Raw genomic sequence first — 25182 nt, 5'->3', positions numbered from 1 at the left:
ACAAAGGCTTTTGGACACATTTTAATCTTGCCGTATAAAGTGAACACAAATCAGAGTGGGGGCTCTTCCTGCACCGTTTCTTCCTGTTTGTAGGTCAGAGCCACTTCCATGTCATTCTCAAACAGAATAGGCGGAGCTTCCCCGGCAGCCCGTCCCACTGCATGCATGCGTCGCAGGTGCTGCTGCAGGTTTCCTCTCCTGTTAAAGCGGGCCGGGCAGAGGTCGCAGGTGAAGGGCCGCTCCCCCGTGTGGATGATGGTGTGTCGGGCGAGCTTGGAGCTGCACTTCTTGTCTAAACCACAGATGTGACAGACGAAGCTCTGCGGCGACCGCGCTCCATTGGCGTGGACCACCTCTCTGTGTCTTTTCAGGTGACCGAGGCGGCGAAAGCTGCGAGGGCAGAAGTCGCAGGAGAAGGGTCGCGTCTCACTGTGAATCAGGACATGACTTGCCAACAGCGACCTGAACTTGAAGACCTTCCCGCAGACGGCGCAAGGAAAGGTTTTCTCCTCCACGCTTTGGGTGGAGTCCACACTGCTGAGCTCCAGGTGCGCCCGGGTCAGGTGTTGCCTGAGGCAGGCAGCGCGCTGAAAGCTGCGCGGACAAACGGAGCAGCGGTGAGGTCGGTCCTCCTGAGGGTGGGCGTGGCCGCCGTGAAGGAGGAGCTTGTGGCGTTTGAGCTGATATTTACGAGCGAACTTCCTCCCACAGACGTCACAGAGGTGCGGTCTCTCTCCGGTGTGAGTCTGGAAGTGCACAGACAGCTGCGAGCGACACTTGAACTCTTTTCCACAGAAGTCGCAGAGCAGAGATGAAGGAAGGAGAGCGCCTCCGTCGGCGTGGACAACCTTCTTATGGTGCTCAAGGTCATTGGTTCTCATGTAGGCTTTAGGGCAAAGGTCACAGCGGTACGGTTTCACCCCAGAGTGGATCACCTCATGGGTTTTTAGGCGCGAGCGGCAGTTGAAGGTCTTTCCGCAGACGGCGCAGAGCCAGGACTGCAGAGAGCGCGGCTTCTCCAACTTGGCCACGCCCTCCGGGTGCACGTGGCTCAGGTGGTGCTGAAGGTTGTCACGGCGGTTGAAGCGAAACTTGCACAAGTGACACGAGAATGGCTTGTTCCCCGTGTGGATGAAGGAGTGACGAGCCAGGCTGGATTTGTTCTTCATCACTTTACCACACACGTCACACACGCTGCTGTCCAGCTCCATCTTCATCCTGGCCACTGATGCATGCTGGGAGTTAGAGTTCGACTGAAGAACGCTAAGATCAGGAGGGGGCGAGGGAGCCTCACCAACTGAGAGAGAGAGAGAGAGAGAGAGAATATATCACACCAGTTAAAAACCAGTTTGAAATGAGTCCAAAGTAACCGTCATCAAACCAATCAATTAATCAATGTAAACCACATTTATTAAATGGTATCATTCAATTTTAAATTATATCAAGTGTTATTAAACATTTAATTGTAATAAATGGTAAAGATTATATAATGGTAGTAAAAGCTTGAATATTAAATGCTATCAAACTTTTAACTATTAAATGCATAAAATGTTATTTAACTGGTTTTAATCGTGATTAAATAGTCTTAAAAGTTATTATTAAATGTTGAATGATATTCAACGGTTAGGGTTAGTCTGTTAAAGACACTGACAGGCTTAGGGTTAGTTTAAGTGGTAAAAAATACTGACAGAATGAGTTGCACTGTTGGGTAGAAGATCTATGTTCTATATCTATGTTTTACCTCCATTACTCCCTCTGCGCTGACGTTTCCTCCTGATCCTTGATGAGCTTCTGACTCTGTTACAGAGCAGCACAGGCCCCTCCCCCACAGTCAGGCACTGCAATAGCTGAACGCCTACAGACACAGTGCAGGGAATAATCACAGCCTGCAGAAACAGACTTCCTGTAAACATTGCAGTGATTAGACATTATTGATTGGCTGAGGTTACATTAACATGTGATCACAGGAGGCGGAGTGTTATTATGGATCAGAAAAACTAAATACAATGATTTAAAATAAGATGTTTTCCAGCTATAGGTTATTATTATTAACCAGGGTTAATCAATTAATGGTATTAAACACAAAACTTTGTCCTGTTTGTTAACTTCTATTAAAATCATGATTATTATTGTTATTACAGTTACTATTATTATTATTATTATTATTATTTAACCCCCCCATGGTAAACTCTGTGTATCTGATTCCATTACAGCTGGTATGAAGTGGATCAATCAACCCTGAGTATGTAAACCTGAAGAGGATCAAACATCTACAGCTGGTTCAGAACGCTGCAGCTCAGGTCTGAACCAGAACAAAGAGGTCAGAACACATTACACTGGCTCCCAGTCAGCCTCAGAGGAGACTGTAAAGTTCTGCTGCTGGTTATAAATGTGTGAATGGGTTTGGTCCAGAATACATCAGTGAGATGTTAGTCAGGTATGAACCCAGCAGGTCTCTGAGATCTATGGACACAGGTCAGATAGTGGAGCCCAGAGCTCACAGTAACCATGGTGATGCTGTGTTTAGTTGTTATGCTGCAAAGAAGTGGAACAAACTGCAGCAGAGCTGAAGTCAGCATCACATGTGAACATTTTTAAATCAAAGTTAAAGGAACTTTTTTCTCTACTGTATATGATTGAGAGAGATTTATGGTCATGATGATGATTTTAAATGATTTTCTTATTGATTTTAAGCTGTTTGTTGCACTTTTTGATCATGTAAATCACATTGAGTTGCCTTGTGTATGAAATACGCTATACAAATAAATCTGCCTTACGTGCATGAGTGCGCTAAAAAGTCATCACCAATTGAGCAAAGATAACACGAGTTCCATGGCAACCACCCAGAAGAGTGTTTATAGAAGAATATGAGCCTGTTTTAAAGGTGTTCACACAGAATGCCACTTCAGAAACTATAGTCGCTTAATTTTTTTTTACTTCTTGCTTCTTCACGCCAGTGACGTGACGACTGGGGAATAATATAAATAATATATAATATAGTGTGTGTGGAGGCGGGGCATCATCGCTAGGAGGGCTGATCACTTCTTCTACAGCTGTAAGTTACAGCTCTTATCATAAACAGCTCCATCTGTACTTATGGTTTAAATGATCAACTTACAGAGTTTCTAAAGGATGAGTTCACTTGCAATATAATTATAATTTAAAAATTGTATTTAGGGAGTATTCCACTTTCATTTGGCCCCAGTTAGTAGAGGAAGTGTTCAGCCAGAAGAGCAGGTTCAGTTCATGGACAATGTTACCATTAGGGGTGGGAACCTCTGGGTACCTCACGATACGATACGTGATACAAAGCTCAGGATAACGATTATCTCACAACATGATGATACTGCTATTATTGATGTATTGGTTAAAAATCAATCTACGATAACCTATGACATAACAAGAAGAAAAAATTAAGTGAAAAAAAAAACACTTTTTATTTAATATCTCTGAAAGACAATGAATATAAAAAGTGTCCTTTGAACAGTGACACTATTTTAGTGCAACATTTCTGTAAATAAGTGTCAACATACCAATGTAAACTAATAAATATCTATAATAGTGCTTTGTGTAAACAATAAATAGTCTTTCTTACCAGTGACATCATTATAGTGAAATATTCCAGTAAACAATATATTTGTTCCTTAAACAAACAGTGATAATATTTCTGTGAAGACGTACCTGCACATTTTAGTGAAAAAGCAGAAAAGATTTTGTAAATAATAGAATAAATCTTTAATAAAAAAATATATTTTTAAAACCAATACTTATAATTATATATAAATAATCCATCATGCAAGAGATATTGTCACACTCCTAGTTACCATGGTAACAGACTTCAGGAATGGGATACTCAGATCAGCCTCATGTTTCATATTAAAAACACACTAAAAGCTCTAACTGTGATTGGATCAGTGAAATGTCATGAGCGTTCTCATTGGTTGAAATCATTTCATATTCCTCCAATCGTTGATCAGCTTCCTGTTGTTATCCAGATCATTAGGACCAATAAAGATACACCTCTGAACCAAATAACCGGATCAGGCTCAGAGTTAAAGAGATGGGGAGGAGCTCAGAGTAGAGCACCTGCTCCTCCAGAGGTCACATGACTTGTTACCTGTGGGGGTGAGGTGTTCAATGTCCACTTGAACTGAAGCATCTTTTCTTTCTGTGAAACTCTGACAGCCCACGTCTTTCTTCATCCTCTCCTCCTCTTCCTCCCTCAGCACAAACACACACAGCTCTTCTCCTTCAGGAGGATCCACAAGATCACACATTGTACACACACCTGAGGGGACACAGGTAAACAAATAAACAGGTAAACAAACAAAACAAAAAAACAAGAAACACGTAAACACACTAACAGGTCAATAAATAAACAGGTAAACAAACAAAACAAAAAAACAAGAAACACGTAAACACACTAACAGGTCAATAAATAAACAGGTAAACAAACAAAAACATGTTGTTCATTTCATTGATTTTCTGACATGCACAATGTTTTTTTTTTCAACTTCAATAAAGTAAAAATAACAGAAGTTTCTACTTTACTAACATATTTGGTTTATCGTTACATTAAATACATACTTAATGGTGTAAACACGTCCCAAGCTGTTAAACATTAATAATGCTTTGAGTCAAAATAAGAACAGTTTCTACTAAGAGTGAAATGATCTGAATTATGTGGATTTATCTCCACCAAACTCTGCTTTATTTCACGTAAGTCGGACTCTATAAACTTACTTTAAATGATCTCATTTAAACAAACACATGATTGAAACCACAGTTTGTATCTGTAAAGCCTGAATATAACCCGTAACTAACCCTAATATTAATGATAATAATGTGTAGCCTGAATGCTAACGCTAGCTGGGAGCTAACAGGGCACTTTACCTTCCAGCGGCTCACACACGCTGTCAGTGATGATCTCACATCAAACTCAAGATTAATCCCAAAGAAGAAAAGCTTTTTTAACTCCTAAAATCACCAAAACATCACATTTATTCACTGAAAACAGGTTCCAGGCCGGATTCCTGAATCTTCTTCTACGGTGGAGAACTGTGAAAACACTGCTGCCCCCAGCGATTAAACTGGGAACTACAGCTCAATTTATTTATTTATATGTATTTATTTTTAAAAGGGCCCGTAAATATTCATGAACAATATTAGGAATCGTTTTGTTTTCTGTGATGAATTGTTGACTGTATTTATAGTGAATGAGCTCAGTGATGATTTCTGGTTATTATTAATATTTATTTCATTATTATTTTTTCCTGCTTAATTGCAATTCTTCTGCTCATGTTTTATTTTTACCTCTAAAATATGTAAATAATTCTGTATTTGGTGATAATGAGGTTGTGATGATCCGACTGTTATCCTGAATGTGTTTCTGATTAAATCCTCCTTCCGTAAGCAATCATCAAACTTTTCACAAATGTCCATAAAGGTTCTAGTTCCATCTCAGCTGTAAAAACAGGCCCTAAAGCCTCTAAAGTTCAACATTTAGAAAAAATGAAGAACTGAACTCTGGCTTACGGACTTAGTTTGATTAACATTAAAATATAATTACCCACAGAGGGATCCAGTAAATGAGATTATTATATATGTACAATCTGTGTATAAAATACACACAATACACAAACATGCACACGTGTGTGAAAGACATAATGTATTGTAGTGAGAATGAGACATAAAGTAAGGATTGCAGAAGCTTTGTCAGAAGTCACTTTTTAATAGCATGAATATTATTACATATTATTATTACATACATTATATATTTATAATGACATCAGACCATGAACTAACTCAGGGCGGCAAACACACACGGAAACATCCAATATGGCAACCCACACCGAACAAACCTGCCCGTTAGCTCAACCGGCACCACAATATATTATAAATGTATGCAAAGTATATATTACTAGTGATTATTAGTTCTAATTGTGTTAATCAAAGGGGTTCAAACACACTGAGCAAACAACAACCAGCCCCCCCTCTCTCTTCTTCTTCAGTGGTTTGTTCCGCTCCGGCTTCAACTTGGAGGCGGGAAAACAGTCAACTTCCGGCTGATCGAGAGAGAGGTAAGATCAACCTACTATCAAACTAACTAACACACACACACACACACACACACACTAACTAACTAACTAAGAGGTGTGTGTGCTCTCTCACTGAACCGCAGCGGACGTGTTTGAAGACAGAATGGATGTGACGACGTGTTTGAAGTCACTGCTAATGGCCGTTCATCAGTACAGAGAAAACCGGACAGCCTTGAACGCAGCACAGTTACAGAAACAAGTGGAGGTGTGCGTGTCCGTGTGCGTGTGTGTGCGTGCGTGCGTGTGTGTGCGTGTGTGTGTGTGTGTGCGTGTGTGTGTGTGTGTGTGTGTGTGTAGGAGATGTCTACAGTGAGGTGTGTGTGTAGGATATGTCTACAGTGAGGTGTGTGTGTGTAGGAGATGTCTACAGTGAGGTGTGTGTGTGTGTGTGGGAGATGTCTACAGTGAGGTGTGTGTGTGTGTAGGAGATGTCTACAGTGAGGTGTGTGTGTGTGTGTAGGAGATGTCTACAGTGAGGTGTGTGTGTAGGATATGTCTACAGTGAGGTGTGTGTGTAGGATATGTCTACAGTGAGGTGTGTGTGTGTAGGAGATGTCTACAGTGAGGTGTGTGTGTGTAGGAGATGTCTACAGTGAGGTGTGTGTGTGTGTGTGTAGGAGATGTCTACAGTGAGGTGTGTGTGTAGGATATGTCTACAGTGAGGTGTGTGTGTAGGAGATGTCTACAGTGAGGTGTGTGTGTGTAGGAGATGTCTACAGTGAGGTGTGTGTGTGTAGGAGATGTCTACAGTGAGGTGTGTGTGTGTGTGTGTGTAGGAGATGTCTACAGTGAGGTGTGTGTGTGTGTAGGAGATGTCTACAGTGAGGTGTGTGTGTGTGTGTAGGAGATGTCTACAGTGAGGTGTGTGTGTGTAGGAGATGTCTACAGTGAGGTGTGTGTGTAGGAGATGTCTACAGTGAGGTGTGTGTGTGTGTGTAGGAGATGTCTACAGTGAGGTGTGTGTGTGTGTGTAGGAGATGTCTACAGTGAGGTGTGTGTGTGTAGGAGATGTCTACAGTGAGGTGTGTGTGTAGGAGATGTCTACAGTGAGGTGTGTGTGTGTGTGTAGGAGATGTCTACAGTGAGGTGTGTGTGTGTAGGAGATGTCTACAGTGAGGTGTGTGTGTGTGTGTGTGTGTGTGTGTGTGTGTGTAGGAGATGTCTACAGTGAGGTGTGTGTGTGTGTGTGTAGGAGATGTCTACAGTGAGGTGTGTGTGTGTGTGTGTAGGAGATGTCTACAGTGAGGTGTGTGTAGGAGATGTCTACAGTGAGGTGTGTGTAGGAGATGTCTACAGTGAGGTGTGTGTGTGTAGGAGATGTCTACAGTGAGGTGTGTGTGTGTAGGAGATGTCTACAGTGAGGTGTGTGTGTGTAGGAGATGTCTACAGTGAGGTGTGTGTAGGAGATGTCTACAGTGAGGTGTGTGTGTGTAGGAGATGTCTACAGTGAGGTGTGTGTGTAGGAGATGTCTACAGTGAGGTGTGTGTGTGTGTGTAGGAGATGTCTACAGTGAGGTGTGTGTGTAGGAGATGTCTACAGTGAGGTGTGTGTGTGTGTGTGTGTGTGTGTGTGTGTGTGTGTGTGTGTGTGTGTGTGTGTGTGTGTGTGTGTGTGTGTGTGTGTGTGTGTGTGTGTGTGTGTGTGTGTGTGTGTGTGTGTGTGTGTGTGTGTGTGTGTGTAGGAGATGTCTACAGTGAGGTGTGTGTGTAGGAGATGTCTACAGTGAGGTGTGTGTGTGTGTGTGTGTGTGTGTGTGTAGGAGATGTCTACAGTGAGGTGTGTGTGTAGGAGATGTCTACAGTGAGGTGTGTGTGTGTGTGTGTGTGTAGGAGATGTCTACAGTGAGGTGTGTGTGTGTAGGAGATGTCTACAGTGAGGTGTGTGTGTGTGTGTAGGAGATGTCTACAGTGAGGTGTGTGTGTGTGTGTGTAGGAGATGTCTACAGTGAGGTGTGTGTGTGTGTGTGTAGGAGATGTCTACAGTGAGGTGTGTGCTGTGGTCCTCTGAAGGTCATCTTCAGTCTCAGTGTGTCAACGCTCTGATGGAACTCATTGGAAACACAAACACCTGCCAGAACCTGGTGGGATCCATCGTCTCCCTGCTCACATACCTTGGTACACACACACACACACACACACACACACACACACACTTCAATAGATGTATGATTAGAAGTACTTCTGGGAAGTATAAATGATTGTTTTTCACATAGTGATCAATGACCAATGAGCCGGGGGGGGCTGCTTAAGCCCCGCCCTCTTCTCATTGTTGAATATAAAATCAGAAGTGGTTTCACAGTTTGATTCAGTATGATTGTAGAGACTGTCATTGATTATGAATCAATGCATGAACATGATCTTTTTTTAAAGACATAGCTTCTTAAAGCAGTAAAGGACGTCTGTACCGCTAACACTCATTTACTGATTAATGGTTCAGTCAGTGGTAAAAACATTCACCTCATTATTTAAATATCTGTAGAACATCTAACACTACTCTGTAAACATAACATCTGTAAATTAAGACAAGGAAAATATATTTGTATAAAACATTTCCTTCACAAGGTAATTCAGTGTGCTTTACATGATCAAAAGGTTCAACAGCTTAAAAATCAATAAGAACATTTAAAAACATTAAATAATCAATAAAATTATGATACATCTCAGTCATAGTAGACTGTGTTTAAACATGATCATGTGATGCTGCAGCATAACAACTAACGCGTTTACTGTGAACTCTGGGCTCTACTATCTGACCTGTGTCTATAGATGTGTTCAGACCTGACTAACAGCTCACTGATGGATTCACCACCACATTTATAACCAGCAGCACCATTTTACAGTCTCCTCTGAGGCTGACTGACAGCAAAACCATTAAAAGTAATACTGCCCCTTTAAAGAGTTAACGAGTAAATAAACGTGTGTGTGTGTGTGTGTGTGTGTGTGTGTGTGTGTGTGTGTGTGTGTGTGTGTGTGTGTGTGTGTGTGTGTGTGTGTGTGTGTGTGTGTGTGTGTGTGTGTGTGTGTGTGTGTGTGTGTGTGTGTGTGTGTGTGTGTGTGTGTGTGTGTGTGTGTGTGTGTGTGTGCAGCCTGTGATGGTGACAGTCAGCTGATCCTTCACAGCAGCTTCAGTCTCATCTCATCTGTGACTGCAGTCGTCCTTCACTGCTCTGAACACACCCTATTGGTCCAGGTCTCTCTCACACACACACACACACCCACACACACAGCTGGTCTGATATGTGTGTGTGTGTCCAGTGTTTACAGCTGCTACAGAAGCTAACCTACAACACTGCTACACTTCCACCAACCAATCACCTTCATCAGCTGCTGAGATTCATCATCAGTACCATGTGAGTGTGTAGATAATGTGTGTGATTAAGGACACACACCTGAATGTGAGGGTGTCACTTCCTTTGTGTTCAAAGTCAGTCTCACACTGATGACATCATCATACCGTGCCTGGGACTCATGGCCAACCTGTGTCGGGAGAACCAATCAGTGCAGGCCTTTGTCAGGTCTCAGGTTAGTGTGCTGACTCAGCACATCAGACTCATGGGCTCCGCCCTAGTGTGTGTACCTGTGTGTGTGTATCTGTGTTTGTTCCAGGACAGTGTGAGGTCGTTCTATCGCACTCTGCTCAACTTTTTGGACCACAGCAGTCTGACTGTAGTAGTGTTCAGTCTGTCTGTCCTCACCAGCCTCAGCCTGGGAGAGAAGGTTGGAGAGAAGGTCAGACACACACACACACACACCCTATACACGCACAGAGAGACACACAACCTATACACTGTGTGTATGTGTGTAGCTGTTTGGTCCTAAGAACATCCATCAGACCTTTCAGCTGGTTTTTAACATCATCCTTAATGGAGACCGGACTGTGACCAGGAAGTACTCAGTGGATCTACTCATTGACCTCATCAAGAGCCCCAAGATAGCAGAGCACCTCAGCAGGTTGGTCACATGACCCCCTGGTTGGTCACATGACCCCTGGTTGGTCACATGATGCTCTTCCTCTGCAGGTATGCACATTTCTCCACCTGTGTGACTCAGGTCTCTGCTCTGCTGGAGAACAAGGAGCCTGACTCAGCAACAAAGGTACATTCACACACACAGGCTCTCTCTCTAGCCCTAACCCTCTCTGAGGGGGGCCGTGCAGTCCTCCCTAGTTTCTCGTCTTTGTAGGTGGTTGGCAACGCCCCTCCTTTTGCTCCGCCCCCCTGTGTTGCAGGTGTTGGAGCTGCTGCTGGCGTTAAGCGTTGTTCCCAGTCTGCTCCCGCTGCTTCGTCAGATCTTCTTCAAACCAGTTGCCCCCAAACTGGGGGCTCTGGGCAACCTTGGGGGCCGTGAACCAGGAGGTGGACAGCACCTGGACGTGGGGCTGACTCTGGTGCAGTGGCTGAGCTCACCTGTAGAGGGTGCTGAGTCATGTTTACTGCAGGCTCTGAGGCTGCTGAGGGAGCTTCTGGAGGTACCCTCTGCTCCCAGTGGTTCCAGGGTCCCTACAGGCTGCTCAGTGGCTGTGTGTGACCCACAGGGGGCGCTGTCAGGGAGCACGCTGAGCTTTGTGGGGGTGCTACTTCCTGTTGTGATGGAGTTGCTTAAGGAGTCCATACCTTCAGGAGATGATGACCTGGTCCGTGTCTGCAGACGCTCATCCACCATCATCAGCCTCCTGCTGGATATCCTTTCACTGTTTTAATGGTTATTTGACCTCTGGCTCATCACAGTAATATCAATGATCCTTAGCTCTGTCACTGCTCTGCTCAGAGGAAAAAACTCGCTCTCTGCTGACTCAGCACATCTCTGCTCAGCTCTGTCTTCATCAGGTGGAGACTCTGCTCTCCTGTTGCCATGGCAACCAGCCGCTCACCTGTGCCCCGCCTGGTACTGACGGAGACCTAAGGTGATCTTCCTCATCCTCCTCATCCTTAGTGTTAATGATCCAATGATAACCAATCATCTCTGTGTGTCACAGTCAGCTGAGCTCACATGCTCTGATCCAGACCCTAAAACTGATGAGTCATCTCAGACAGGACGTTCCACATATGGAGACCAGCTTCTACAGAGTGCTGCAGGTCCTCTGACTCCTCCTCTTGTGCTCTGACTCCTCCTCTTGTGCTCTGACTCCTCCTCTTGTGCTCTGACTCCTCCTCCTGTGCTCTGACACCTCCTCCTGTGCTGTGACTCCTCCTACTATAGGACCAGAGGACAGTGACTCCTCTATGTGTGGCCCTAATGTCTCCAGTGGCCCTAATGGTGCACAGTGCTCTATCTCTGCTGTTTGAAGCCTCTTCTCTCCCAGACTTCCCAGCTGTGCTGTGAGTTTCACATGTTCTTATAAAGATCAAAGGTACCAGTGATTGTTTAAAGGGATCCTCCACTGTTTTTACAAATGTCCTTAATAGTAGATCTATGCCTTACAATCATTATTATGCACCATATTCATTTAATTACCTTTTAAAATGGGACTACTTTACAGTTTTAGAGCCTGTGTTCCTCCATCTAGAAATCAAGTGATACATCTTTTCACGGTGACTTCATCATCCGGGATCTTTGCCTTAGCAACGCCCTCCGCCATTTTAAGAGGGGTGTACATTTGCCTGACAACCGCTATTTACACTATTGAATGCTGACAACACGAAGGTTTTACTCAATGTCGTACGAATATTTCAGCAGATTAGAGCCAAAGGCCAAGCACTGATATGAAGGGAAGTTACATCTGGTTGGTTTAGAATCATGTCCATTTATTGTAATGACGTGACTCGAGCTGTTATCACAGTTTTACAGGCTTTAATGGAGGTCGTAGTAATGGCAAAAGTAAACAATCAAACACACAAAGAACCGTCTTACACCGTCATACACTCCAGGGCTCTACACTAACTTTCTCAGTTGGTCTCACCAGCACAGTGGGGGTAGTCTACAGCATAGCCATACATGCTAATGAATAGTTGACGTAACTGTCGTACCGTAGGTTTGTATGAAGTAAAGATTGACAATGGATCGAGATATATTTGCTAAATATTTTAATGTTTTAGTGTCAATATTAAGTTTTTCAGCAACAAACAGTGGCTGAAATAACAGGTCATTTATTTTATATCATTTTAAAAGAAAACGTAACATTTTTTTTTAAATAACATTAAATCATAACAACAGGTTGCATTTATTCTGTTTTTTTATTTTACATAAATGCTGTACATGAATTAATTTAACAGTAACATAACCAACTTATCATCTGCATTGATTCACCATGAATTAAATTCAGAGGGTCCAGCTCTGATAGTGGGGTCTCCTAACCCTCTTCCCCTGGTCAGGGGTCTGTAACCTTTACTCTACAAGGAACCATTTAACCTCATCTCACCTGGATTAAAGTCCTCCTGGAGCCATAAATACCTTCTCTATGAAGACAATACAGTGGATTATATTATATACAGTTAGAATTATATAGAATAAAGTTTGATTTATATTGATCATGTAAATGGAAACTTAAAAACAGTTTAAAATAAAATAAATAAAACAGTATCTTTATCTTCAAATTCTTACACATCTCAGTTTACATGAACACAATGTTTATAAAGTAGATTTTTATAGTTAATGTATATGAAAGTCTATAAAAAGTAACATGAATATAATAACACATGATCATGTGATCAACACATGCTAATTACTCATTTCTTGCCACACATAAAACATACATATTTAACCTGTACATTGGTGGTTAAATGAATCTGTTCCCACACAATTAAAATCTGTATTTTCTTCCAGAAATAGTGTTTTTGTTGGTTTAGTTTCTTACCAGGGATTTAAAACTTAAGGTTAGTCACAGGTGGAGGAAAGTTGATGGTCTGTAGATGTTGTAGGAATGTGCTGAGTCATTGTACAACGGGATTTATTTTAGGTTAATAAATTGTTATATCATGATTTTATTTGTCATTAATCATTAATAATAGTTTTTTTTTAAACTACTAGCAGAAATCACTTTAGAAATGATATCACAACTGTCAAGTTAATCTCAATTTTGTGCTGTTCCTGAGTTGAGGGACCTGCTCTTTATTGATGGGGATTCCTGGACTTCACTCAATGAACCAGACCTTCAATTACTTTTTCTTTTTATTTAACATAATTTCTGTGGGTCAGAACATCAGTTCAGGTGAAAAACCTCAAAAAGAAAATACACAGTACAAAACCAATTAAACAACTATTTGTGAATTGAAATCAAATTCAGCTTTTCACCCTTTTAATCTTCCCCAACATATTAATTTATTGGTATTTTCACATCTTTGTCTGGTATCTATTTGCCCAGTTTTAACAAAGAACCAAACCAAATCAAATATTTATTCATCCTTCTTAACTAAATTTTTTAACAAAATCAGATTGTTAAAGTAAGTTAACTTAGTACTTTTAACTCAGGTATTTTTAAACCACAGCATTTTTAAACAATGTTAAACATTTTTTACTTATTTAACCAAATATTTGTAACCATTGTATCTTAGCTTATCTCTGCAGTTAACATGGCACTGGAAATAAACATGATAACCCTTTAAATGAAACAAGCATCAAACTCAATAATAATCCTTGCATTTGCCAGTAACCACTAAACAATTTGCTAAACTTTACAAATAAATTAAGAAGAAAAAAATGGATTCAACTTAATTTTTTCAATGCCAAACAACGTCAATCCGTTTCCTGTCTATTTTAAATGAATTGTCCAACTAACAGAAGTGTTTTATGCTTGTGGTTATGTACAGTAGGTGCTACCCATCCATTCATAATAAGAGTTATGGAACAAAGTTCAGTCTCAGCTGAGGAAACAGAACTTTCTCCTCTGAAGCATGAACTGCCATTGCCTCAGTGCTCTACAGTGGCTGGTTTGTGATTAAAAGAATCAGGTGTGCACACTCACATGTGGGAGGGGCTTCCACAAGGCCCCTCCCCTGCTTAGCAGGAGGGTGAAAGGCAGCTCACAGGCAGTTTGACAGAACAACAACAATATAGAAGTGTTTTTATGTTTATTAAAAAATAATATTAATGTAATAGAGATATAAAAAAAAACCTGACACCGGATTGAAAGTCATCTAGTTAGGCCCAGCCCAAGCTAGCTAACGCGCCATAAACATTTCAGTCATAACTGAATACATTACAATTTAAATGTAGGCTAATTCATAATCAATGTCATTAAATCAGTCATTAAGAAATTAGATTGCCAAAAAAATACACAACCTACCATTAATAAAATAAAAAAATCAGCCAGACTGCAAGATCTCCACCGTGTTGTCCGCGGTAAATAGCGGTTGTCAGGCAAATGTTTACCCCTCTTAAAATGGCGGTGCGCATTGCTAAGTCAAGTGCTGACCTTCATGCGAAAAGGTGTATTGATGATGTCACGGCCCCACTGCCTATTTTTAAATATAATTAAAACAGAGCAGAAATGTCACGTATCTTCTCATACAAATTAGAACCAAAGCATTCCTCGGGCAAGAACCAACCCAAAAGTGAAACAGAAGAGGAGGAAGATGATTGGGTAGCACCCAGGATAGCATGGGGAAACCTAACCCTTGCCCCAACATTCTCTGACATTGTCTCACAGACACTCCATAATAGGGATGTAATGATTCACTCAACTCCCGATACGATTCGATTCACGATTCTGGGTTCACCATACGATTTTCTCACGATTTATTTTACAAAATGGGAATATTGACAAATGACTGAAATATATTCCTTTATTTTTTTGGGGAAAATACTATACTATTTTCCTTTTATTTTTCATTGTCAAAAGAATCCCTTGATAAACTATTCAAAATGATGCAATTTAACTAAAAATAAATCTTGAATGAAATAAATAAAGGAATAATACAAATGAAAATGAAGCCTATTAATTTAAATTCTGGTTCTATAATAAACAATTCAAAACTGCATAATAGTTCTTTTTCTTTTTAAAAGTGCAACTGAAAATGTATTTTGTGCCTTAACAATTGGACTTTTAAAAAAACAAAAAAAAAAACAGTCATTTTACTGTATTTATGTCAGATATTTGTTTAGACCAGCAGAGGGCGCTGGTAACCCAGTGGTCGGTTGGCATGCAGTTATTCCACCAGTGAAGAAGAGATGCTATGCTAGCAGACAGAGCTAATAGAAAAACATGACTTTTAGAGATATTCACATAATATTACAGATATTCTTTCGGTGCTAAAGGAGTAAAGAATCATTTATGAACATGTTTAACAGTAAATGATGGCCAGAAAGAAAATAGTAGCAGATTCCACCCCGTGACGTCCGCTTCTGGAAGGATTAATATATAGCGCCCTCTGCTGTTTAAAAAAAGTACTGCGATTCAATTTTCAGAGCATCGATGTGAACCGTGGTACCTATGAATAGATTTTTAACTGCCTTACGATTAATCGTTACATCCCTACTCCATAATGATTTTCTGTCTATTCTTGGACAAGCATGCGCTCATTGTGACAGTCCAGGACAAGATGAAGATACTCAACTGACCAGGCTAGAAAAGATGATTCTCTGCATTTTAATGCAACCCGAGCATTCACAGATGTGCCAACACTGTGGATGTGTCTCCATGCCAGGCCCTCTGATGGAGTAGTCCACAGAGTATAATACCTGAATGCCTCTCCGTCACAGAGGGACAAGTGTAGCATCCATCTTTTTTGATGATGGGGACAGTCCAAAAGAGAAACCTCAAAGGCTGAGGTGGGAATATGAAAATTCACATTCTGAAGTTCCACTATTGTGAACCAATTGTCTGCCCTTATGGCTTGAAAGAGTGAAACGAGCCTGCAACAAGGAAGCATCTTTAGGTACTTGTTCAACTAACCCAGAATTGAATGAAAGCCTCCAGTGCGTTTGGGAACAAGGAAGTACTTTGGATAAAACTCTCTCCTCGACACCTTTTTCTGGTAGAGCAACACTTGTCCCTTACTTTTGTATCCAAAACAGTATGAAATCCTCTGAATTACTAGGGGTAGCTGTTTTCTAGGATGTTGATGATCCCTGGGCAAGAGGTGTACTGATGCCAAGCACTAAGGTGGGTCTGTGACAAGAATGACGCCAGTGGGGGTCTTCTGTTAGGGGCGCTTAGGTCGCTTGACAGGATCCCGATTTTTATAGTCCCGTTAGGGGACGCGGTCTCTGCGGTGGACTGGCCCCTGTATGGACCGGGTGCCTGACCATCAAGTCCCTGCTTCAGGCCCAAACACCTCCTGTTGTTCATCCCATTTCCACCTAAATATGTGAGCGCCGCAAATTGCTCCTCCGGTGTGTTGATGTGTATCTTTCGCTGCAACTACCAAGTCAAATTCCTAGTATTGTTCTAAACTGTACCTGGCCAATAAAACTGATTCTGATTCTCACCCGAGGTTATTCGGGCCTCCAAGACAGCAGTTCAGTCTGCATCTCCCAACCCTGACTGGCCCCCTGCCCTAGTCGGTTAGACCAGGGAATTATCAAACACCCTGGATTACTCTATCCATCATTTCAGATTTCTGGGAGGAGATCAGCTGGGCTTTTGGTTCATGTGATGGTATTCTGTAATTGGTGATCGCAATTGGCACCATGGTACAAAGACAATAGTCAAACTCGCAGTATGTTAAAGGTGTTCCGTATGATAACGGCCATTAGTCTGACTTAACGTATAGAATAATGATATCAGCTCTTAGTGACCAGGGCGAGGTGTGGTTAATCTGGTATAATGAGTTAGGTAGTCACATGATTGTCACATGGTTACAGATTCACTGAATGAAATAAAACTTTAGCTGCACTCTCACTTTATTTACTTGTTTTCTGTCCAATCAGGATGGGGGAGGGAATTGCCGCCAACAACGCCTTCCGTCAGAGGTCAACTGAGCTGTCACTCAAACACCTGCCGGTGCAGGAAATCCCACCCCTCAGTACTGTGGGCGTGGAGGACTCTAACAAAAGTGTTTCGTGTTTGGTGGAGAAGATCAAGGATGGGTTGGAGGTACGTTGGTAATGACCCCATTAATGACACACACCTGATATTTACAGTAGTTTAAACCAGGAAGTGTGTTCACCTTCCAACCAAGACAGGTATTAAACATGTGACATGATGAGCTCTAATGTCCCACTGAAGGATGTGGGGCCTCATTTATAAAAGTGTGCCTAGGTAAGAACACTTCAGCCGGCATACAATAAAAACCAAGAAGTACGAGCAATTTTTTTTCTTTTTGATTTATGAACGAGGGCACGTACGTCCCACGTCCGTTTCCATTTAAAAATCACAATCAACTCGAAACTTGTTGCGCGTGAGGAAAGACCTTGCTCCGCCCATATGGTGTCTATGAAAGGTCAGGTGAACGCCCTGAATTAATATTCACGAATACGAATTTGACGTTGGACCGAGGATGAAAACGAGTAAGTAAAACAAATTTCGATCATTGTGCAGTGGAGATATTAAATGATGAGGTGGACACACCCAGGAGAGTAATTTGATGACACAGTGAACATTAGGAATGATAGAAAGGCAGATCACGTTGCGTTACATCATCAGACTGTGACACAAGTGAAAAATAAACAATCACACATAAAAGCGGAGGAGAAAATGTGGAGGAAGATCATCTGTTCAACAGGTGGAGGAAAGGGGCGGAGCTTACCCTCACAGACCAAAAGCTGGAGGATCATTGCGGAACCCCTCTGTGTTATAACGGAGGTTGGGGACACACTGATGCACTATATGCACCAGAAGCATGGGATGAAATTATAGGCCGTCCCAATTGAAATGTATCAATAGCCACTTCCTAAATTATATTTCCGGCAGTAAGTCGAAATCGTTTCCGGTGAGGGTTGTACTCCGCCAGGGCTGCCCTTTGTCACCGATTCTGTTCATAACTTTTATGGACAGAATTTCTAGGCGCAGTCAGGGCGTTGAGGGGGTCCGGTTTGGGGGCCTCAGTATTGCATCACTGCTTTTTGCAGATGATGTGGTCCTGTTGGCTCCAACATACCGTGACTTTCAACTCTCACTGGATCGATTCGCAGCCGAGTGTGAAGTGGCCGGAATGAGAATCAGCACCTCCAAATCCGAGTCGATGGTTCTCGACCGGAAAAAGGTGGAGTGCCTTCTCCGGGTTGGAGATGAGGTTCTGCCCCAGGTGGAGGAGTTCAAGTACCTCGGGGTCTTGTTCACGAGTGAGGGAAGGATGGAGCGAGAGATCGACAGGCGGATTGGTGCGGCGTCTGCAGTGATGCGGAGTCTGCACCAGTCCGTCATTGTAAAAAGGGAGCTGAGCCAAAAAGCAAAGCTCTCGATTTACAGGTCGGTCTACGTTCCAACCCTCACCTATGGTCATGAACTTTGGGTCATGACTGAAAGAACAAGATCACGGGTACAAGCGGCCGAAATGAGTTTCCTCCGTAGGGTGGCTGGGCTCTCCCTTAGAGATAGGGTGAGAAGCTCAGTCATTCGGGAGGGGCTCAAAGTAGAGTCGCTGCTCCTCCGCATCGAGAAGAGCCAGATGAGGTGGCTCGGGCACCTAATTAGGATGCCCCCTGAACGCCTCCCTAGTGAGGCGTTCAGGGCACGTCCCTCCGGAAGGAGGCCCCGGGGAAGACCCAGGACACGCTGGAGAGACTATGTCTCTCGGCTGGCCTGGGAACGTCTCGGGGTCCCCCCGGAAGAGCTGGAGGAAGTGGCCGGGGAGAGGGAAGTCTGGGCCTCCCTACTGAGGATGCTGCTCCCGCGACCCGGAAACGGCTAAGCGGGAGAAGATGGATGGATGGATGGATGTTTGAAATGATAAAAATAAAGAGGTAGTGAAACACCTTTGGAACTACAGTGTGGCAAAAAAGTATTTATTCAGCCACCAATTGTGCAAATTCTCTCACTTAAAAAGATGAGGTCTGTCATTTTCATCATAGATAAACCTCAACTATGAGACAACATGAGAAAAAAAATCCAGAAAAGCACATTGTAGGATTTTTAATGAATTAATTAGTAAATCTCTCAGTAAATAAGTAGTTGGTCATCTACAAACAAGCCAGATTTGTGTCTCTCACAGACCTGTAACTTCTTCTTTAAGAGGCTCCTCCTCCACTCGTTACCTGTATTAATGGAACCTGTTTGAACTGGTTATCAGTATAAAACACACCTGTCCACAACCTCAAACAGTCAGACTCCAAACTCCACTATGACCAAGACCAAAGAGCTGTCAAAGGACACCAGAAACTAAACTGTAGACCTGCACCAGGCTGGGTAGAGTGAGTCTACAATAGGTAAACAGCTTGGTGTGAAGAAATCAACTGTGGGAGCAATTATTAGAAAATGGAAGACATACAAGACACTGATAATCTCCCTCCATCTGGGGCTCCAAGATCTCACCCCGTGGGGTCAAAATGATCACAAGAACGATGAACAAAAATCCAGAACCACACGGGGGGACCTAGTGAATGACCTGCAGAGAGCTGGGACCAAAGTAACAAAGTCTACCATCAGTAACACACTACGCCACCAGGGACTCAAATCCTGCAGTACCAGACGTGTCCCCCTGCTTAAGCCACTACATGTCCAGGCCCGTCTGAAGTTTGATAGAGAACATCTAGATGATCCAGAAGAGGATTGGGTGAAGGTCATATGGTCAATGAAACCAAAATGCAACTTTTTGGTAAAAACTCAACTTGTCGTGTTTGGAGGAGAAAGAACACCATACGTACTGTAAAGCATGGGGGCGGTAACATCATGCTTTGGGGCTGTTTCTCTGCAAAGGGACCAGGACGACTGATCCATGTAAAGGAAAGAATGAATGAGACCATGTATCGTGAGATTTAGAGTGAAAACCTCCTTCCATCAACAAGGACATTGAAGATGAAACGTGGCTGGTCTTTCAGCACCACAATGATCACAAACACATCGCCCTGGCAACAAGGGAGTGGCTTCATAAGAAGCATTTCAAGGTCCTGGAGTGGCCTAGCCAGTCTCCAGATCTCAACCCCATAGAAAATCTTTGGAAGGAGTTATAACAATAATACATTTTATTTAAAAGCGCCTTTCAAAACACCCAAGGACACTGTACACTGCAGTCATTAAAATAAACACAATAAAAACAAGTGCGGCAGAATAAAACAGAGTACAGTATTGGTACAGTATTGGTGTGGTGAATGTGTGTCTAGATGGAGTAGGATTGTCTGAAGAGGTGAGTTTTGATTTGAAGAGTGGGAGGGAGTCTATGGTACGGAGGTCAGGGGGGGGAGAGTTCCAGAGCTGGGGGGCAGAGTAGCTGAATGCTCTGTGTCCCATGGTGATGAGTTTGGCCGGAGGTACAGAGAGTTGGAGAGTGGAGGAGGAGTGGAGTGTGTGGACAGGGGTGGCGATGTGGAGGAGGTCAGATATGTACGGAGGGCCAGGTTATGAAGTGCTTTGAAGGTGATGAGGATTATTTTGAAGTTGATCCTTTGTTTTATGGGAAGCCAGTGAAGTTGTTGTAGGACGGGGGTGATGTGGTGAGTGGAGTGGGTCCGTGTGATGATTCGTGCTGCAGAGTTCTGGAGGAGCTGCAGTTTCTGGAGGGATTTGTTGGGGAGGCCGAAGAGAAGTGAATTACAATAATCAATGCGGGAGGTGACGAGGATGGGGGTGAGGATGGCGGTGGTGTGGGGGGTGAGAGAGGGGCGGAGACAAGAAATGTTCCGTAGGTGGAAATAAGCGGACTGGGTGATGTTAATGTGTGAGTGGAAGGAAAGTGAACTGTTGAGGATGACACCCAGACTCTTAACCTGAGGGGAAGGAAGGAGAGAAGAGTTGTTAAAGGAAATATGGAAACTGTTGGATTTTGAGAGAGTGGATGAGGTGCCTACAAGGAGGACTTCTGTTTTGGAACTATTGAGTTTAAGGAAGTTGGAAAAGAACCAAGAATGAATGTCTTGTAAACAGAGGGTAAGGGAGGAAGAGAAGAAGATGAGAGAGTTGAAAGTCTGTGTTGCCTAGCGACAGCCCCAAAACATCACTGCTCTAGAGGAGATCTGCATGGAGGAATGGACCAAAAGCAGCACCTCGTTTTCATGTTTCTCTGGTCTCTGTAGATCCTCTCCCTCTGGTGTATCCTGTGCACTTCATCCTCCAGCAGTTGATTGGCAGTTTTGCTCAATGATCTTGTGATTTTAATTACTAACCCTATTATTATCATTAATATAAAACTATTTGTAGGCATGCGTACGTCACTCACTCCCTGGGGTGTCCGTATAATTATTCCCTCTTTGTTTTTGCAAATATATCCTTTATGATATGTATTGTGCGTACGGCAGGGTCAGAGCTGCTGTGGAGGTGGAAACATTATCTCACCAGGTTTTTTTTTAATAAAACCATAACTTTGCTTATATGTGACGTACGCTTTATTTAGTACGTACACAGCGTTTATATATATATATAAATACACACTCTCAAATCAATATAATCATGGATATTAATATCAGGTGATCATAGAGATTAGTACCAGGTAATCTAATCTCATTGTAAAACTTTAGCTAAAAGTCCTCATGTTGGTCACATGACCTCGGCCTTATTCATAAAACATTAAAATTGAGATCACCTGATCAAACTCTTCTTTATAAATCACAGCCCACAGAGAAGGTTGGACACATGGATTCACTTCCTGTCCCAGTGATTATATATGATGTGCATGTGTGTCTCTCACACACTAAACCACTGAACACAAGCTCCTCCTTCCTCAGCTTACTGTGATGATGATCACACGTGTGTGTGTTGCAGGTGAAGGACTCGTGTGTGTCGGAGATCATTGATGTGTATGAACAGAAGCTTTCTGCGTTAGCTGTGAGTGTAATGACACACAAACACACACACACCTGTGTTCCTCTGTGTGTTTACCCTAGACCAGGGATCTGAACCTTAAAGTCCTCCTGGAGCCAGAAGAAAAACCTTCTCAATGAAGACAACACAGTGAATGAAATTCTATACAGTTCAAATGACATAGAATAATGTTTGATTTCATGATTTGATTTATATTGATCATGTAAATGGCAACTTAAAAACAGATTAAAATAAATTCTTCCACATCTCAGTTTACATGAACACAATGTTTATAAAGTAGATTTTTATAGTTAATGTATATGAAAGTCTATAAAAAGTAACATGAATATAATAACACATGATCATGTGATCAACACATAATAATTACTCATTTCTTGCCACACATAAAACATACATATTTAACCTGTACATTGGTGGTTAAATGAATCTGTTCCCACACTATTAAAATCTGTATTTTCTTCCAGAAATAGTGTTTTTGTTGGTTTAGTTTCTTACCAGGGATTTAAAACTTAAGGTTAGTCACAGGTGGAGGAAAGTTGATGGTCTGTAGATGTTGTAGGAATGTGCTGAGTCATTGTACAACATGATTTATTTTAGATTAATAAATTGTTATATCATGATTATATTTATCATTAATCATTAATAACCTCTGTAGGAAAATAACAACTCTTTATTTCAATAGGTTTTTTTTTTAAAGCTATAGGGAGCCTTTGCCAGACAGTCAAAGAGCCACATGAGGCTCCAGAGCCACAGGTTGCAGACCCCTGCCCTAGCTCCTGGACAGTGTTAATGTGTGTGTGTTTAATACCAGACTAAAGAGAACCACCTCCAGGAGCTCCTAAACAGTAAATCTTCAGCTCTGTCTCAGGCCGATCGTATCATTGCTCAGTTTGGAGTTCAGAGAGCTCAGACTGAGGCTGAGGTAACACACACACACACACACACACACACACACACTAATCCTAGATCTATGATAGAGCTCTATTATATCTAACATTAAACCGTATCAATGGTGCTGTTTTCTCCACTCACTCACACATACTGCAATCTTTAGAACAAACTCACCCAAAATGAGGCCACAACAATCTGTGTGTGTGTGTGTGTGTGTGTCAGAGGAGCAGGCTGTGTGCCCTGCTGAAGGCGTCAGAGCGTAGGAAGGAGCAGCTCCAGGCTGAGCTGAGCTATGAGCTGCTGATGGTTCAAAGATCAAAGACCGACACTGAGGATCTGCTGCAGCACAACCAACGCCTCCAGAGAGACTCAGAGCAGCACCAGGAGCTCAGAGAGGCCTACAACGCCCTGCTGCTCAGGTTAGCATTAGCTTTAGCCTTAGCATTAGTGCCAACCTCACTCTGTGTGTGTGTGTGTGCGTGCGTACAGGCTCAGTGACAGTGAGCAGCAGCTCAAAGACCTACAAACACTTCACCAAAGTTTGACTAAAAGCAGCGACGCTCAGAAGAGAAGCTACGAAGCTTTGCAGCTGCTACACAACAAGTACGTACACAACTACTACACAATAACTACGAAGCTCTGCAACTGCTACACATATACGTGTGTGTGTGTTTAGACGCGTGTATATATATATATATATGTGTGTGACGCGTGTGTGTGTTTTTATATACGTGTGTGTGTGTAGGGTGGGCGTGGCCTTGGCCCAGGCCCAGTGCTCAGTGGAGTCTCTACAGGAGCAGATCCAGAGGAAACAGACAGAGTTTTCAGGTGGGTGTGTCATGCTGTGCCCTGGTTGGGTGAGTTGTTTGTTTGCTGTGTTCTGATTGGCTTGTGTGTGTGTAGGTGTGTGTGAACAGCTGCAGCAGCAGCAGCTGGAGCTACAAGTGAAGGAGGAGCAGTTGAAGGAGCTTCAGGTCGCCATGGAGACTCTGAAGAAAGACCTGATCAGAACAGAGCAGAGCAGGAGGGACACCTCTATCAAGGTGATTGATCACGTCTCATTGATAATTGATCACGTCTTACTGATCACATTGATCACTGGTTTGTGTAGGCGTCGTCCCTGGAGCTACAGAAGGATCAGTTGGAGGTGAAGCTAAAGTCTAAAGAAGACGAACTGAACAAACACTCAGCCATGATCGCTATGATCCACAGTCTGAGTAGTGGGAAGAAGAGCGACGTCAACCTGTCTCTGTGAGGGGTGTGTGTGTGTGTGTGCGTGCGTGTGTGTGTGTGTGCATGTGTGCTAATGTGACTTGAGTAAATAACTTCACAAAAATCAAAATTAAAACATTGTGATTTTACTAGAAATAAAATCGTGATAAACTCTCTTCCATATGGGAAAAAGATTTTAACTGTGGCTCTGATAAAAAATCAACCTGTTACATTGTTTATCAATAAATGCGTTTGAAATTATAAGTGAACATTATCATTTTCACTGATTTCAATGAAATTTACAAGCGTTGGGAAAACTTCATGTTCCGTGGTTCCTAGACAGCCCAAAAAATGACATGACCCCGCCTCCTTTGCTTCAGCCCGCCTTCATTCACGCGCTTTTGGTCTATTTACGCGTGGTGGGCGTGTCAGGAACCTGGACCGGAGAATATGAGCAGGACAGAGGAGCGTAACTGCAGGCGCACAAAAAAGCGCTTTAGTCCAGGCGGGAGAATAGAGCCCTTAGTTGGATAATTAGTGATGTGGTTTGTTTTTTTTTACTCTTCATTTTTCCTCCTTGTTCTTGGAGGAGACAAACGCCTTTTCCTTTGCCCCTCCTTTTTTTCTTGCTTGCTGCTCTTTGTCTTGTCATATCTACCAGGAGCTTTTATCTGCATCCTGATCCTAAATCATGGAATTGATCAGCTGATCTCTTAACGCTATTGGTCAAATTTTCTCAACAATGAGGTGGTGCAAGGTAGCTCGTATGTCATGAACATATAAAAAGACGTCCACCAGATAAGGTCTGTTTTTTCTCCACACATTTCTATGGACGCTATGTTGATTCGACACTATGAACTTTTCCACGAGTACCTGCTGATAAACTACCCATCCTGGTGCTAACGTGCTGTTATATTGAATTTAATGTTTGGTTTTGGTGCATGTATGCTGAGGAGGTTTTTTCCTGTCCTCCCCAATAGGGAACCCAGTTTAAAGCCTTCCTTTTCCCCTAACCTCTCCTATTGTTCTCTCATCTAAAACACGGGGCGCCGCCCGTGTGGTGACCCACAGTTTTCCCGCTCCTATCCTCCCATGTTATGTGTTATGTGTTTGTTGCTCTGTTGCTCGGTAACGTGCAATGACAAATAAAGGTTCTGGTTAGTTAGTGATATAGTTAGTTGTCAATGTCAA

At 42.7% G+C, this 25182-nt stretch overlaps 2 protein-coding genes across 7 annotated transcripts; one reads left to right on the top strand and one right to left on the bottom strand.

Moving 5' to 3' along the window:
- Positions 1-8: 8 nt before the first annotated feature.
- LOC114454435 (zinc finger protein 90-like) lies at positions 9-5069 on the bottom strand. Of its 2 annotated transcripts, none has more exons than XM_028434900.1 (4): positions 4894-5069; positions 4118-4288; positions 1742-1903; positions 9-1297 (listed from the first exon to the last, which is right to left on the bottom strand). In XM_028434900.1, the coding sequence occupies exons 2-4, from the start codon at positions 4275-4277 to the stop codon at positions 51-53; spliced, it is 1569 nt and encodes a 522-aa protein (XP_028290701.1). In that variant the 5' UTR covers positions 4278-4288; positions 4894-5069; the 3' UTR covers positions 9-50. The 2 variants fall into 2 exon arrangements, with proteins under 2 accessions (XP_028290701.1, XP_028290702.1); XM_028434901.1 differs by having other exon boundaries at positions 1742-1855.
- On the top strand, positions 4238-24252 carry cip2a (cellular inhibitor of PP2A). Of its 5 annotated transcripts, none has more exons than XM_028434898.1 (22): positions 4238-4318; positions 6012-6080; positions 6182-6303; positions 8072-8213; positions 9185-9288; positions 9354-9448; positions 9524-9827; positions 9904-10049; positions 10118-10193; positions 10327-10566; positions 10633-10777; positions 10854-11001; positions 11074-11173; positions 11298-11416; positions 16905-17070; positions 21829-21891; positions 22700-22810; positions 23002-23198; positions 23269-23382; positions 23525-23607; positions 23683-23822; positions 23891-24252. In XM_028434898.1, the coding sequence occupies exons 3-22, from the start codon at positions 6202-6204 to the stop codon at positions 24032-24034; spliced, it is 2739 nt and encodes a 912-aa protein (XP_028290699.1). In that variant the 5' UTR covers positions 4238-4318; positions 6012-6080; positions 6182-6201; the 3' UTR covers positions 24035-24252. The 5 variants fall into 5 exon arrangements, with proteins under 5 accessions (XP_028290699.1, XP_028290700.1, XP_028290696.1 ...); XM_028434899.1 differs by having other exon boundaries at positions 8069-8213; positions 9524-9620; positions 9705-9827; positions 10327-10777; XM_028434895.1 differs by having other exon boundaries at positions 4239-4318; positions 8069-8213.
- The last annotated feature ends 930 nt before the right edge of the window (positions 24253-25182 follow it).

Source organism: Gouania willdenowi, chromosome 20 (genome assembly GCF_900634775.1).
Source record: "Gouania willdenowi chromosome 20, fGouWil2.1, whole genome shotgun sequence".
Classification (NCBI taxonomy): Eukaryota; Metazoa; Chordata; class Actinopteri; order Blenniiformes; family Gobiesocidae; genus Gouania; species Gouania willdenowi.
Note: the sequence above shows the minus strand (reverse complement) of the source record. Positions and strands in the feature narration are given on the sequence as shown.